This window comes from Pipistrellus hanaki (genome assembly GCF_964339955.1).
Source record: "Pipistrellus hanaki genome assembly, chromosome: 4".
Classification (NCBI taxonomy): Eukaryota; Metazoa; Chordata; class Mammalia; order Chiroptera; family Vespertilionidae; genus Pipistrellus; species Pipistrellus hanaki.
In genome coordinates, this window is record NC_140506.1 from 38,903,879 (window position 1) to 38,919,230 (window position 15,352).

The 15,352-nt window shown below is 40.3% G+C and overlaps 1 protein-coding gene across 1 annotated transcript in view; it reads left to right on the forward strand.

Moving 5' to 3' along the window:
- The window catches only part of MSH3 (mutS homolog 3), a 123,170-nt gene extending 112,292 nt beyond the window's left edge, over positions 1 to 10,878 (forward strand). The window contains exons 22-24 of the mRNA XM_084881302.1: positions 2,449 to 2,578; positions 7,425 to 7,590; positions 10,157 to 10,878. Of these exons, the coding sequence (XP_084737428.1) occupies positions 2,449 to 2,578; positions 7,425 to 7,590; positions 10,157 to 10,265 (405 nt within the window). The 3' untranslated portion in view covers positions 10,266 to 10,878. The remainder of the gene's footprint in view (positions 1 to 2,448; positions 2,579 to 7,424; positions 7,591 to 10,156) is intronic.
- The last annotated feature ends 4,474 nt before the right edge of the window (positions 10,879 to 15,352 follow it).

Sequence of the window (15,352 nt, forward strand, 5' to 3'; positions counted from 1 at the left end):
TCTTTGTTTTCATCTCTGTGTCCTTCTGTGTTTCAGCAACCTCCCTCCTATGCGGCAGATCCGTTTTCAGATCGCATTTCTAAGCATCTCAGTGTGAAATTTCGATAGTGTCAAACTTACAACATCTTCATCAAACTCTCACCGTTTATTTACTTCCTGTCCTGGTTCATTTTGGTCTCTCCCTTTCTCTCCCTCCCCTTCTGTCACCTGCCCCTGAGCCTTGAGTGTATCTTTTTCTGTTTTGTTCTCTGCTTGTTTTACTCTTTTGTCTCTGTGACTTCTATTTCCATTTCTTCCCCTCTTTCTTAAGTAGGCAGTAGAAGCATACTAGTATTTTAAAAATATTTTCTTTTCTTTTTATTGTTGGCATTATTATAGCTGTCTCCCATTTCCACTCAGACCCAGCCCCCCTTCCTCTGGCACTATTCAGGTAGTCAGTCAGGGCTGGAGTCATCGAAGGCTTGCCTGGGGCTGGAGGGTCTTCTTCCAGTGTGGCACAGAGACATGGCCAGCAACCTGGTGCTGGTGCTTGGCCAGGACCCTCAGCTGCTCTCCCTATGGCCTTCCCACAAGGCTGCCTTCCCCTGCGGAATCGGTCCAAGAGACCAAGGCCGAAGCCACAATGCTTCCTATGACTTAGTGGCAGATGCCACCGCCACTGCCGCCACCTTCTGCGGGCCACGGAGGCCAGCCCTGGTTCAGTGTAGGAAGTGGGAAGACCACGAAAAAGCAGGAGCCATCAAAAGCAATTTATTGATATTTCAAAGACTCATTTAGGAATAGATTATGACAGAATTGAATTTGTCACTTCTCTAGCAGTTTTTGGATATTTACTAGTAACTGTTAACGAAGAGAGTGCTATTTTCAGATAAAATTTACTTCAGAGGTAAGTCATTGAAGAGGATTCTTCTGAGACAAGAGTCTCCAACCTTTTTGTGGATGAAATTACTTATTTTCGTGGTGTCTTTTGATTGCTAAGATGGGAAAGGGTGATGAGGGAGGAGCGATGGGGAGGCTGTGCTTTGCTGCTGTGAGTTGCTGCAGCCCTGAGGGGAGCAGTACTGTTGCACAAACCCTTAGGACTTCTGGCCAGAAAGGCCTGTCAGCTCAGGAAAGGCACCATGGAGATTTTAAGAGCCTCTTTGTCACAGAAATCCTGCCTTCATAGCTTTATTTGCAATTGTTATAAGGGAGAAGACCCATGTTCTGACTTTAATAGGATGAGTGACAGATGAATCAAACCTGGAGGTCTCCAATTTAATGACCCTCTTCTACTAATTTTTAGACCATGATTTGGTGTTAACTTCCCTCAAGACAGGGATTTCTATAAGACATAATAATGTGTGCTTTTAAATAATGCTTATTAAAGAATCCATGGACTCTGTACTGATACCAAAAAATAGAAAACAAATGTTAAAATGGTGAAGGTAGGGTGAGGGTAAGGTAAAGCACTATTTATAGAATGCCAACTAATAATTATGTAGATATTTTTTTTTTTTTAAAAAAAAACAACACAACACAAGATTTAGTAACCAACATGATAATAACTGATTCTGGCACTGACCATAGGGGTAAAACCTTTGAAAGATGGTTGGAGACTCAAAGTATCACCTTACAAAATATTTATTTATTATAAAGGAGATGAAGGTATCAGTACAATGAAGGAACCTTCTGGACATCCAATTAAACCAAATAGGCAAATTTAGCACCCCCAAGTTGATGTGAGCCACCTGATGCACTGAAAAGGATGTATCACCTACAGAGATATGTGATGTTCTTAGCAATAAGGTTTAATCTGAATGTAATCATGAGGATACAATCAGCCAAATCTAAATTGAGGGACATTATGCAGAACAGCTCTCTTAGATACTTCAAAAATGTTAATGTCATAAAAGACAAAAAGAAAAGGCTGAGGAACTCTTCTAAATTAATGGAAATTTGAAAGACATGACTAAGTGCACTGCATGATCCTTGATTAAAAAAAGAACATTTACAAATGGAACCGTTTAGGGAAATATATAGGCTATCTGTTAGCTGTAATAGTAATATATCAGTGTTAAATTTCTTGAGTGTAATACATTTTATTCTTATTATGTAAAAGAATATTTTTGTTCTTAGAAGATAAGAATCTTAAGTATTTAGGGGTGAAGTGTTATACCATCCGAAATTTTCAGATCATTCAGGAAAGTGTGTGTGTGTGTGTGTGTGTGTGTGTGTATGTATGTGTGTGTATGTGTGTGTGTAGAGTGGGGAAGGAAGAAGGAAGGAGAAAATGGACAAAATATTAATGGTTGTCTAGATAAAGAGTATACTGATGTCATTTTACTTATTTTCTTTGTAACTTTAATGAAGATTAAAAAATTTCAAAACAGAAAATTGGAGAAAAGTTTAAATTACATAAAATTTAAAAAGAAAATAACATTTATTATATATGTCTTATCACTTTAGGTGGAATCCTTAACCCTGTTTGTCACCCATTATCCGCCAGTCTGTGAGTTAGAGAAAAGTTACTCACAACAGGTGGGGAATTATCACATGGGATTCCTGGTCAGCGAGGATGAGAGCAAACAAGATACAGGTATGACATGTTTCTTAACAGGTACAACTACAAGGTTGTTGGTTTCCATGTTTGATAACTTAAAGTTTATAGAAACATGAACTTACTGCTTAGTAATAATAAAAGCTGTGAGTATTGATTGTAAATGCCATTTATCCAAATTAATTTTCTCTAAGCTTTGGGTCAAATAGAATTCACATTTATCCTTGCCATCTCTGAGACTTTTCTTGGTGTTCCTCACCTCATTTTTTCACAGGAAGAAGGTGGGGTTGGGGGACATGTAGGTTTTTCTCTTAGCTTCATCTCAGGAAAGATGCCCTTAACAGTCAAGTGCAGAGTATAATTTGTCATCTTTTAAAATACCCAATATTTTATCCAAATCATTATTTAACATTACTTACTTATGTTATTAAGAGCCATGTTCTATACTGGCCTTTAAAAAAAATATGTTTTTATTGATTTCAGAGAGGAAGGGAGAAGGAGAGAGAGATAGAAACATCAATGAGAGGGAATCATTGGTTGTCTGCCTCTTGCATGCCCTCCACTGGGGATCGAGCCCAAAACCTGGACATTTGTCCTAACTGGGAATCGAACAGGTGACCTCTTGGTTCTTGGGTCGACGCTCAACCACTGAGCTACTGCCGGCTGGGCAGGATAGGACATATTTTATTTGACAAGGAAACCGAATCTCAGACAGGTGAGGTGGCTTGCCTGTGTTGGCCATCTGGGTAGGGGGTGACCTGAGCCTAGAATCCAGTCCTCTGCTGGCAGGTTCTCTTCTCTCCCACTCCTGCTAGATTCCATGTGGGATTGCAGCATTTCCCCTAGCCTTGCCACTTACTATTAGTGTCACAGAAATGAGACATTTTAGGAAAAAAAGAACATCATTAGCTGATAGAAACAAATTCAAGTGCTATATAAATAGTAATAGATTTTAGCATTATTTTTCCCCTGTAGTAGTAATTTTTTACAGCTTCCAGCCTGTGGGCCTGCGATGCTTTACATAGTTGATGTGCAACAATGGAAAATCCATTTTTCAAGACACTCCAGAGTCCCAATTTTATTTTGGAAGACCAATAAGGATGGATCTGAAAAAGAAATCAGGCCACTAACCCAAATAAAACAAAACCCTGGACCTAAGATAAAGTAATATTGGGCAATTCTTGCCTTTCACCACCATGCGGTCTTGAAAAACACATGATAAATTCTCTCATGGAAGCAGTTTCGTTTCTATTAATCTGCATCCAAAGTGACAGGAGGAGCTTAGAAGCTAAAACCCAGTGGGATAAACAAAATAGGGTTCACCAATAGAGAACGGTCAGGGGTGAGCATTCGATTTGAACTCCTAATCCAGAGCCTTACATCTTGTGCTTTGGCATTTTATTTTACTGATTTGAAAGCTTATTCATAACATAACTTTAAAAATTAGATGATGCTTAAAGGCTCAAGCTACCAGGCAGCAGTCCCCTGCTTCCATCCCTCACTCCATGCCAGGCACTGGCCTCTCTGGGCTTCTTTTCCTTATCTGTTACCATCCACCTCCTCACCTGTTCTTCAAGCTCCTTAAATTTTATTTGGAGGCAAAAGGTATTCTTGGTGCTTTGTAATGTAAATTTTAGTCTCTGTTTTCCCAAAGGGTATCAGCATTCTTTCACCTCCCACTGCCAGCATCCACCCTCAGAAAGGTACTATTATTTCCCTGTTGCTGAATTCTTAGAGGAAGTTAAGGAAAATTCCATTATCCAGTTTCTCCGTTGTGTTCAGTTTTTTGATGTTTTAGTTTTTAGCTGGTAAAAGAATAATGCATACACATTTATGCAATGAAATAATGTATGAGAAAAGTCTGATGATAAACTTATAAGTATACTAGAGTATCAGAAATCAATGTTTATCTTGTTCATGTTGGACATTTTTTGCAACACAGTACAGTTATATTGAACTTGATAATAAAAGCTACACAATGCTTCAGATTTATCACAGATCAAACTATATGCAGCATTGTGTTTGTATTATTGTAGTTCATTACATCCTGATTCTTTAAAAGCTTTTAATTCATGTGATGGACTGGGTTCCCCGAGCAGTGCTGGGCTGGGCAGGATGGAGCTGTGAGGTGGCCAGGAGGCTTCTGCCAGCCCCACAAAGAGGCTGGGATGGCCCTTCACAGTAACCTCAGCTTCTGGGGAGGGAGTCAGGCTGTAAACCTGTTATTATCTATTGTAGCATAGCAAATTACTCCCAAACAGAGCAGCTTAAAATTGCAAACACAGCCCAGCTGGTGTGGCTTAGTGGTTGAGCATCGACCTATGAACCAGGACAGTTAGGACTAACCCAGTTTGAGTCAGGGTTCAATTCCCATTCAGGGCATATGCCCAGGTTGTGAGCTCAATCCCCAGTGTGGGGTGTGTAGGAGGCAGCTGATGGATGTTTCTCTCTCATCGTTGATGTTTTCATCTCTCCCTCTCCCTTCCTCTCTGAAATCAACAACAAAAATTTTTTTTTAAAGTAGGTTTACAGTTGTTCATAAGGAAAATAATACACTAATCAATAAATAAGAATAAACTTTCATATACTCGCAACTGTAAACCTACTTTAAAAAAAAAAAAAAGCAAACACATATTATCTCCTACTTTCTGTGGTAGGAATCCATGGATAGCTGAGCTGACCTCTTCACTTTGCAATCTCTCCTAATGCTACTAGCAGGGTACTGGCTGGGGCTGCAGCCACTTCAAGGCTCAACTAGTGAAATCCACTTCGCAGCCCACTGCCATGGCTGTTGGCAGGCCTCAGAATATCTACGTCCAAGCTCACTCACGTGGCTGGTGGCAGGCCTCCAGGCCCTCCTGGCTGTTGGCCGGAGACATCAGTTTCTTTCCATGTAGGCCTCTCCCCTCCGCAGCCCACAACAGGTCAATGGGCTTCCCTCAGAGCAGGCAAGCAAGACCACCCAAGACAGAGGCCACTGCCTTTTGTAATCTAATCTCAGAAGTAACGTGACATCGTTTTGCCATAAACTGTTCAAAGGAAGCAAGTCACTGGGTCCAGCCTACACCCAAGGAGAGGGGATGACACAGGGTGTGAACACTAGGAGGCAGGTCATCTTAGAGGCTGCCTGCCAACCTGCAATGCAGTCTGTCACTGGGTGCAGGCTGCTGAAGACGGTGGATCGTGACCTTGGGTGAAGCCGCCCTCTTCAGCTGAGGCAGTTCCTAAAGAGCATAGAGCAAAGGGTCTCGAGCCAACAACTTTCTAACGGTTAGCACATGTGTCAAACACAAGGCCCGCGGGCCAAATCCAGCCCGCCAGGCCTTGCAATGTGGCCCGCACCGCGCTGTCATCACTGCACTCCGCTGTCAGTTTATGACATTGTCAGTTTATGACTGTTCAGTAAACCATTCGGCCCACAATTTAGGCTGGATTTTAGATTTTGGCCCCTTCTCTGATTGAGTTCGACACCCCTAGGTTAGGGCAATAAACCTGTCATTCCACAGAGGGATATGTATGGTACTGAACAGCATCCATTTCTATATAGACTACTTTTGGTTACTATGATCCTATCTAATAAAGAGGGACTATGCTAATTGACTGCCCCGCCCTCAAAGATGGCAGTGCCCACAGCCAATAAGGAGGGACTATGCTAATTGACTGCCACATCCTCAAAGATGGCCGTGCCCAGTCCCCTCAGTCCCACTGGGGTGGCAGGTGTGTGGCAAGGCTGGGCCCACCCCCAGGCAGGCCTGGACACTCCGCGCTCCTGCCTCTAGAGTCCTCCAAGTCCCCTCAGGCCCCCAGCTGCCCAGGGCCAGCCCGAGGTGCAGGCAAGCCTCAGAAGGTGGCTGCCCAGCTGCCCAAGGCAGACCTGAGGTGCAGGCAAGCCTTGGATGGCGGCTGCCCAGCCACTCAGGGCTGCCCGAGGCTCAGGTAACCAAGGCTGGCCGAGGCTTGCACTGCTGGCAGTGGCAGCAGCAGAGGTGTGATGGGGCATCACCTTCCCCTGATAGCCAGGTTGCCTCCTGGCCCTGAGGGTTCCTGGACCATGAGAGGGGGCAGGCCGGACTGAGGCCCCCCCCCCATGCATGAATTTTCATGCACCAGGCCACTAGTAATTAATAAACTCTAATTTCTCAATTTTATTTAAACTGTGTAACGTAATATTTCCCTCTCTGTTTTGTTGTTGTCTTATTGCTGTCACTTTTAAAAACAGCTTATGTATATTACTTTATAGAGTGCATACATATAAGACTGAACACATTATTTCTTTGCAGTAACACTTTTAAAATAATTTGTTTTTAAAGGTGAAATTACAGTGTAGCATGTATCAGATCATTCTCTTTTTTATATAGATGTTCACATCAAATCTTTCAGTGAGCAGCATAAGACTAATTATTTCTTAATTTGCAATGAATCATTTTTAATATATATTTTATAGATTTTTTGCAGAGAGGAAAGGAGAGAGATAGAGAGCTAGAAATGTCGATGAGAGAGAAACATCAACCAGCTGCCTTCTGCACACCCCTTACCAGGGATATGCCCACAGCCAATGTACATGCCCTTGACCGGAATCGAACCTGGGACTTTTCAGTTTCGCTCCACCATTGAGCCAAACCTGTTTCGGCGCAATGAATCATTTTTAAAAACCATTTTAAGCTAAAAAATCCTAAATGCAAAAGCATTTTCAAATCAGCATTTTTTTTTTTTCCTGGATATGTAGACTTAATCAAAGGAGCTAACAGATGATAAGGAACAGTGGGTTTCTTTTTCAGATCATAAATTTTAATAAAGTTTAAGAATTTATATGTCTGCTTTAATCTAATTTCTTTCAACTTTCAGGCATGGTTTTCTTCATCTTCTTTTTTATTTTATTTTGTAGGCGAAGAAGCCCCTGAGTTTGTCACCTTTCTTTATCAAATAACCAGAGGAATTGCAGCAAGGAGTTATGGACTAAATGTGGCTAAACTAGCAGATGTCCCTGGAGAAATTTTAAAGAAAGCAGCTAGCAAGTCGAAAGAGCTGGAAGGATTAGTAAATATGAAAAGGTCAGAATCGTTGTGTTGCATTTTTTAATTTATCATGAAACCTTCCATTTTGTCCAAGGAAGAGGACTGTTTTGTAAATGAACCTCAGATCTACCTTTAAGCACCTCTTCAAATATTCTGAAATATTTAATTACAGTAAAATGAAAGCAGTTCTCCCAAAGTTTGTGTGAATCTGCTTCTCTAGTCAGAGCTTCATCTATTAAGTTGCTAAATTGGTTTTCCTGTCATTTTCTTTAAAGAATCACTTAGCTCCATAACATGTGACAACACATTAGTTGCCTAAAATATTCATTTGTACAAAAAAATATTACTAAAAAACCCCAATATATAGAATCTTTGGGCTACCTCTTTTTTTCATATATTGCATTCGGATATTAAAGATTCTGTGAGGGCATGAGTGAAAATAACAGTATTATGTAACTAGGTAAGTATAGTCAGTATCTACATGCTGGATTTGTGGATTTGTTTTTGACAGACTTTTCATTCTATACTTGACTTTTCTCTGTCCCCTGGAATACTTATGTGAATGCATTCTACCCTTTGCCCTTGAAATCCAGCTTGTATGTAGTCAATATATAAACTCATCTTAATACAAATCCACTCACGATATACTTTGGAAGGAAAGCATTCCCAGGAAAATATCATATAAATAAATAAAAAAGTATAGTCTTTTGTTTTCCAAATATCAGATTATATTATCAAACAACATAAGCTCCTCATCTGCCTATTGCCCACTCCTGGTCTGCCTGGGAGGTAGGTTGCTATGCAGGTTGGTAGGCAGCCTCTGTGGTGACCACCAAAGATCCCTGGGTCCTAGAGTCCCATCTCTTCTCCTCGAGTATAGGCTAGACCCAGTGACTTGAACAGAATATGGCAAAATAGAACAGAATATGGCAAACATGATGTCCTATCACTTCTGAGATTGGATTACAGAAGGCAGTGGCCTCTGTCCTGGGCACTCTTGCTTGCCTGCTCTGAGGGAAGCCTGCTGTGGGCTGTGAAATGGAGAGAAACTGATGTCTCTGGCCTGGAGGCCTGCCCACAGCAACCTGAATGGAAAAATTGTGGGTTAAATAGAAAAATCTTGCCTGGCTACCGTACTATAATAATATGTTTTTTGTTCTAGAAATCATCACCAAATTTAAATATTGATGCATTAGTTAAAGAATCAATTGCAAACTTATATACTGAAGTACAGTTGTGCAATCAACCTCTCTTCCTCCTCTTTCTCTGTCTTGTGGGTCTGCCTTGCACTCTGCACCCGCATGGTCAGTGGTGGGTGACGGGCATGTAGCTTTGTCTGTCGACATTCTCTTCTGAGTCATTTGTACAGTGCCCAATTAGAAGAAAATGGTGTAATTAGTGACAGCCTATTTCTAATTTGTTACAAAATAGATTCATATAAAAATTTTCCGAGAGAAAAATAATCACCTCTGAGAGTTTAAAAATAAACTTAGCTCTAGTTTTTTGCAAAGTGCAAAGACAACTTTAGTCTTTCGTTGTCTTATTATGATTTTTTTATTTGTAGAATAAAACGTCCCTACAAAAGATATATTGCTTGTTGTCAAAATATATTTTACACTTGTTGCTACTATATAGCCTATCAGAACGGTAAAATTCACAGATAATGTATAAATATTAAAAAAAACCTTTTTATTTATTTCAGAGAGAGGAAGGAAGAAAGATAGAAACATCAATAGTGAGAGAAAATCATTGATCAGCTGCCTCCAGCATCACCACCTCCAACTACTGTGTGACATTTTGAACTCTAGAATGTTATCTTGACAAGACAGAGACTTGTAGGAAGAGGTTGTGTTGGGATGGAATCTGATGATTTACCACGACACTGTATTATTTTACCTTTTCACTAAAAGTGCTTATCTTTATCAATTCTATTGGCCAGATCGTAGGCATTGGTGCGGATTTGTTATAATTGCTAATATTTATTGAGTGCCTACTGTGCACAGAAACAAGTCTGGACAGTCGTTTGCAGAGGCCCAGTTATTTATCTTGCTGCTTTATATATTTAATCCCATGACAACCTTGTGAGAGAGGTACTGTTGTGGCAATCCCCTTGTTATAGATGGGGAAACGGGGCCAACTGAGAGTAGGAATCTCACCAAGAAACCAGGGTCACACAGGTAGGTAGTGGTGGAGCAGTGATTAGAACTCAGATACTCTGGCTTCAGACCTAAACACATAACTGGGTTGCTTTCTGCCGAAAAAAGCAGGTCTGTGTTATGTTGGCATCTCCCCCTTTCACAGCTAGCTTTATTTTAGTAAATCAATTTTGCTTTTTATCCTGTGAGCATCGGCGGCCTTTGGCTGAGTTACTAGTAGGAAAGGGAGGAGGCCGGCTGTCCCTCCCTGGAGGCCATCGTGCTGCTGATCAATAACCTCGGCCTCGATTAGGGCAGCAGCGCTGAGAACTTCCGCCGACACCACCTCCTCCCCGCAGAGCCCTGCTGGGATTCTGGTGTCACAGACTCCTCCTCGCTTTCAGTGAGATGTATTGTTCCCCAAACATTCCGTTTCTAAAGTGAGCAGCACTTTATTTTCTCTCCAGGAAAAGGCTGAAGTGTTTTACAAAATTATGGACGGCAACGGATGCAAAAGACCTGCGAAAGTGGACAGATGGGTGTGAAATGGAAGACATGGCAGATCTCTCTTCCTGATTAAAATGAAGTCTATGTTTCGAACAAAAACGAGAGCATTGGAAACACCAACTGTCCCAAAAGAGCCCTCCCGTGACGGCCCATCTCCGTGTGAGCGTAGATCAGGACCGCGGGACACTGCTATGGGACACGGCTTCGTGTAGAAAGTCTGTGTCGGGCTCTCGGCATCCTGTCATCCCGCTTTAAAGTACAAACACTTTGGAATATTGAGACTGGTGTTACGTAATTAGAAATTTTCAGGGACAGTAAGCTTCACATAAAACTAAAACCCAAATAAAGCCTAAAGACTTTAGAGAGTGATATAAAGATTTAATTTATATTTTTATTTGTTTCATTTTAGATTACTTACACAACTGGGTGAAATGTCTGGCAAACATTTACCTTTTCATTCTTGAACTAAAATGGTTTTATCAAGCCACCAGTTTATTCACTCTGGGCATAAACTTTTTTGATAAGAAGTAGACGTATCAAGCTTTTAGCAACTTTTACACAGAAGGAATAAAATCATATGAAATTCGAAGTTAAATATTGACCGTTTGAAGCAATTTAAAGACTGTTGGATGAAATTATTTGTCATTCATTGAAATAAACATTTATGAATACTTGATATACATTATAATGTTTTGTTGAGTTTTGGGGTTTTCAACTTTATGGCAATTGTTACTTTTAAGGTTTAATTATGGAACCAAGATTGCTTCTCTATAAAATATGTGGAACTGAGCTTAGGAATCCTAAGTGTGGAGCTTTCTAATAACCAGTATATAAACGTATGATCTCATGGTCAGCCTTCCAGCTCAGTTGGTTGACAGCAGCCCTCCTGCCCTGCATGTTTAGTGCAACACATGCTCATCTGTATCCCTGGGATTTTTTCAGCATTTACAATCTGGCTTCTCATATCCATGTACGTTTTGTTTCTAAATATATGATCTTGCTCTCCATGAAGGCTCTCCATCCTATTTCCCACACATCTATTATGGTTGTTCAGTTACATGTCCTCCACACATTTGATGGGCATATTTCTAATTCCTTTTTCAGGTTAGTCCCTGTGGGGGCCCTACCAGTGACCTCTGGCCCTGGGAGTCAGTATGGCTCCCAGGAGGCTGAAGGGTACTCACACTTGAGTCCTCTGATCTCCCGGATTTTTGGTGTTAAGAGTGTGATGTGGTTTGATTGATTTCATCATCCCTCCGGAAATTCTCAAAAATGTTTCAGAATACACTTAATTGGAATTTACGCTGTAAAAATTTTTTAAAAAGACAATACTTGTTAAACAATGTATTAATTTTAAATGTTTTATATTCTTTCTAACAAGATTTCAGAGGTGCCCTTACCAGCAGAGTGGCCAGGAAAGGAGATGAAGCTGGAGTGTCATGCTGTAGGGACCAGCAGTCATTGCTAAGCTCCAAGTGGACATTCTGGGCCATATCTGGCCTGCCCAGGCTAGTGTTGACATTTAAGCTGGTGAGGGTTCAAGGTCATTGTCTCCAGGCAGTGGCAGTATTAAGTGTCTGGCAGGGGACAGTCTGGGACATAATAAGGAAGGTTTTCTAACATGATGCAAGGTGCTAGCCATCCAGCCAGTTTGCAGGAGGTCAGACCTGCTCCAAGTTTGGGAGAAGACCATCACTGCTAACTGTTCTTCCACGTGAGGCTTGTTTCCAGCCAGGGTCTGAGTTGCTGAAGGGGAGACTGTGGCACAGGCCCAGTCATGAAGATTGCACAGATGCCATGGAGACTGGCAGGAAAGAGGCAACTGCTGGGGTACGTACTCCAGACACCAAACTTGGGCTCTAAAGTTAGATATGGCATCTTCAGGATACTAATTTTACTTCCTTTGGAGATAAACCCAGAAATGGGATTGCTGGCTCATATGGTAGTTCTGTTTTTAATTTTTTGAGGAACCTCCATACTGTTTTTCATAGAGGCAGCACCAATTTGCATTCACACCAATGCTTTTCTCCACACCCTTGCCAAAACGTGTTGTCACTTGTGTCTTTTTAAATAATAGCCAGCATAACAGGTGTAAGGCGATATCTCATTGTGGTTTTGATTTGCATTTGATTATAGTCAATTTTAGAACATTTTCATCACCCTGAAAAAGACACCTGTACTCATTAGCAGTCACTCTCTATTCCTCCCCAAAGTTCCTCGTCCTAGACATCGCTAATCTGCTTTCTATAGATTTGCCTATATTGGACACTTCATCTGAATGTAATCATACAATATGTGGTCTTTGTATCTGGCTTCTTTCATTTAGCAAACTTTCCAAGGTTCATCATGTTGTAGCATGTGACAGGACTTCATCCTTTTTTATTACTAAAGATAATTCCATTTTATAGATATACCCCATTTCATTTTATCCATTTATCAGCTTAGGCACATTTGGGTTGTTTGTGGGTTTTGGCTATTATGAATAATTCTGCTGTACAGGTTTTTATGTGGCAAGGCCCAGGATATATTTTTTTAAAGCTCCCCCAAGTAATTCTCATAGGCAAACAGGTTTGTGAACCACTAGTCTCAATAATTACATGATAACAGTGTTTGGATTGGTCTGTCCTCTGCTTTACCTGTCACAAAGGACAAAGCAGGGCATACTAGAGACCCCTCCCTCCAATAACATTAGTTGAAAGAAAAGAAAAACTAAATCCTTTCAGATTAGAAATCCAATGAAAAGATTCGTCTTTTCATAGTCAAGACACCATTTTACCAGGGATTCAGGATCCATACAGTAGTCTACCATATCTTAAAACAATAAAAAAATAAAAATTTTCTGATAGTTTGTGTAGGTTTGAGCCTGTGTTATGGTTGTTAGTGGTTGTGGAGCTAGTGAAACAGTGTCCCCTGCATGAATCCCAGAGTGAAGACTAGATTGAATCCAACGTTGCCTACAAATTAGTGTTGACCTTTCCTGAGTTCCAAGATCAATATTAATTATTGCTGTGCTATGTAATTATGAAAGTGCTATTTAATGTTTCACACCAGGGATATAGGTGGAGAGAGAAATGAACTTGAGTTACTACCACATATGGTTTCTAACTTAACTTTATAATTATGGTCAGTTCTCTTTGCAACACAATAGTCAGTATACAGGCATCTTCTTTTATCCACAGTTTTGCTTTTCATAGTTTCAGTGTAAAAATATTAAACGGAATATTCCAGAAGTAAATAACTTATAAGTTTAAATTGTGCGCCCTTCTGAGTAGCATAATGAAATCTGTTGCTGACTTGTTTCATTCTGCCTGAGATGTGAATCATTCCTTTGTCCGGTGTATTCATGCTGTATATGCTACCCGTCCATCAGTCATGCAGCTGCCGTCTTGGTTATCAGATAGACTGTTGAGGTACTGCTGTGCTTGTGCCTTTCTTTCGGCTCCAAGGACATTCATCTAATTATGACGTGCCTGACGCTGCATATGATGTCATATGATGTGCATACAACCAAAGGCTCTGTGGTTCAGTGTGAAGAGCATTTGACAGAGAGCCAGCAGACCACTTTGGGTGCTGGCGCTGACAGTATCTTTGAAGAAGTCATATAAAACATTTCTGGCACTCTATATTTTCCTCTGTAAAGTTTTAATCAGAATAGTCGTAAAAGCCTTGCTTATTTCATAGAATTGTTTTGAGAGTCAATAAAAAAATTAATGGGAAAGAGCTTCATAAACTATAAACTGCTATGGGTATAAAATAATTTGTTAAAAAATGATGGATTGTCATTTGGACCTAACTGATAGACATGACTTGACTAATTAGACCATAGGTAAGAAATCACACAATATTGGATTTCTGGTATCTAGCTAGACAACCAAGAAAACAGGCTCTTGGCCTCAGGAGACTGTGGGAGAAATCATGGAAAGAGGAAGATCGAGGAAAAGATCTTATAAAGCTATCTCAACTCTAAACTGCTTATGCATGCAGCTGACTCAGAGCAACATGCTAAAGGTTTTGAAAATTGACTACTAGGTGGACCACCATCAGGTCCGAGATTTAAACCTGAGTGATGCACAAGTGAGTAGATCCAAGAGCATTGCAAAGGCTTTGAAAATTCAAGTGATAAAACCATAGTCCACTGATGGCAGGTCAGAATGTATGGCTTGTACCAATCAGGTTGATTAGCAGCTAAACTACAGAATAAACACTGACCAAACCCAACCCAGTAAATTGTAATATGTAAAACATTTAGGAATAATAATAAAAAAAATTGCTCAATATACAAAGAATCAGGAAAATCTCAACAACTTGCAAGGAAAATCAACCTCAAGATGGCTCAAATGTTACATTTATCTGACAATGACTTTATTAATCCTCACCTGAGGATACATTTCCTTTGATTTCTAGAGAGAGTGGAAAGAAGAGGGGGAGAGAGAGAAACATCAATGTGAGAGAGACATATCAATTGGTTGCCTTCCACATGCGCTCCAACTGAGGTACATGCCCTTGACAAAAATTGAATCTTGGACTTTTCAGACTGTGGGCTGAGGCTCTATCTACTGAGCCAAACTGACTAGGGCCTGACAATGATTTAAGAGGGAACATTGTTCCCCTGGCTAGTATGGCTAACTTGGTTGGGCATTGCCCTATGCACCAAAAAGTTGCTGGTTCGATTTTCATTTAGGGCATATGTCTGAATTTCAGGCTCAACTCCTGGTACGGGGTGTGCAGGAGGCAGCCAGTGCTCTTATATTGATACTTCTCTCTCCCTTTCTCTAAAACAAACAAACAAATAATAAAAAAAGAGTGAAATGAATGGAAAGGTAGAATTTATCTGCAAAAAATATATAAGCTATAAGAAAGAACCATGGAGGTATTGTGGAATGGGGAATTGTTCAATGGGTATAGTTTTTAAGATGAAAAAAAGTTCTGAAGATTGGTTGCACCCAATATGAAGGTATTTAACACTACTGACTGTACCCTTAAAAATGATTACAATGGTAAATTTTGTGTATTTTATCACATTTTTAAAAAGGAGAATAAAGTAAATTGATACTTATCTGGGAATATATTCATAATGTATTTCTAAGTAAAAATAAAGCATGTTTTAGAGTGGGGCAAACAAATTGATATGTAAGAACTGAAAACTGCAATAATTG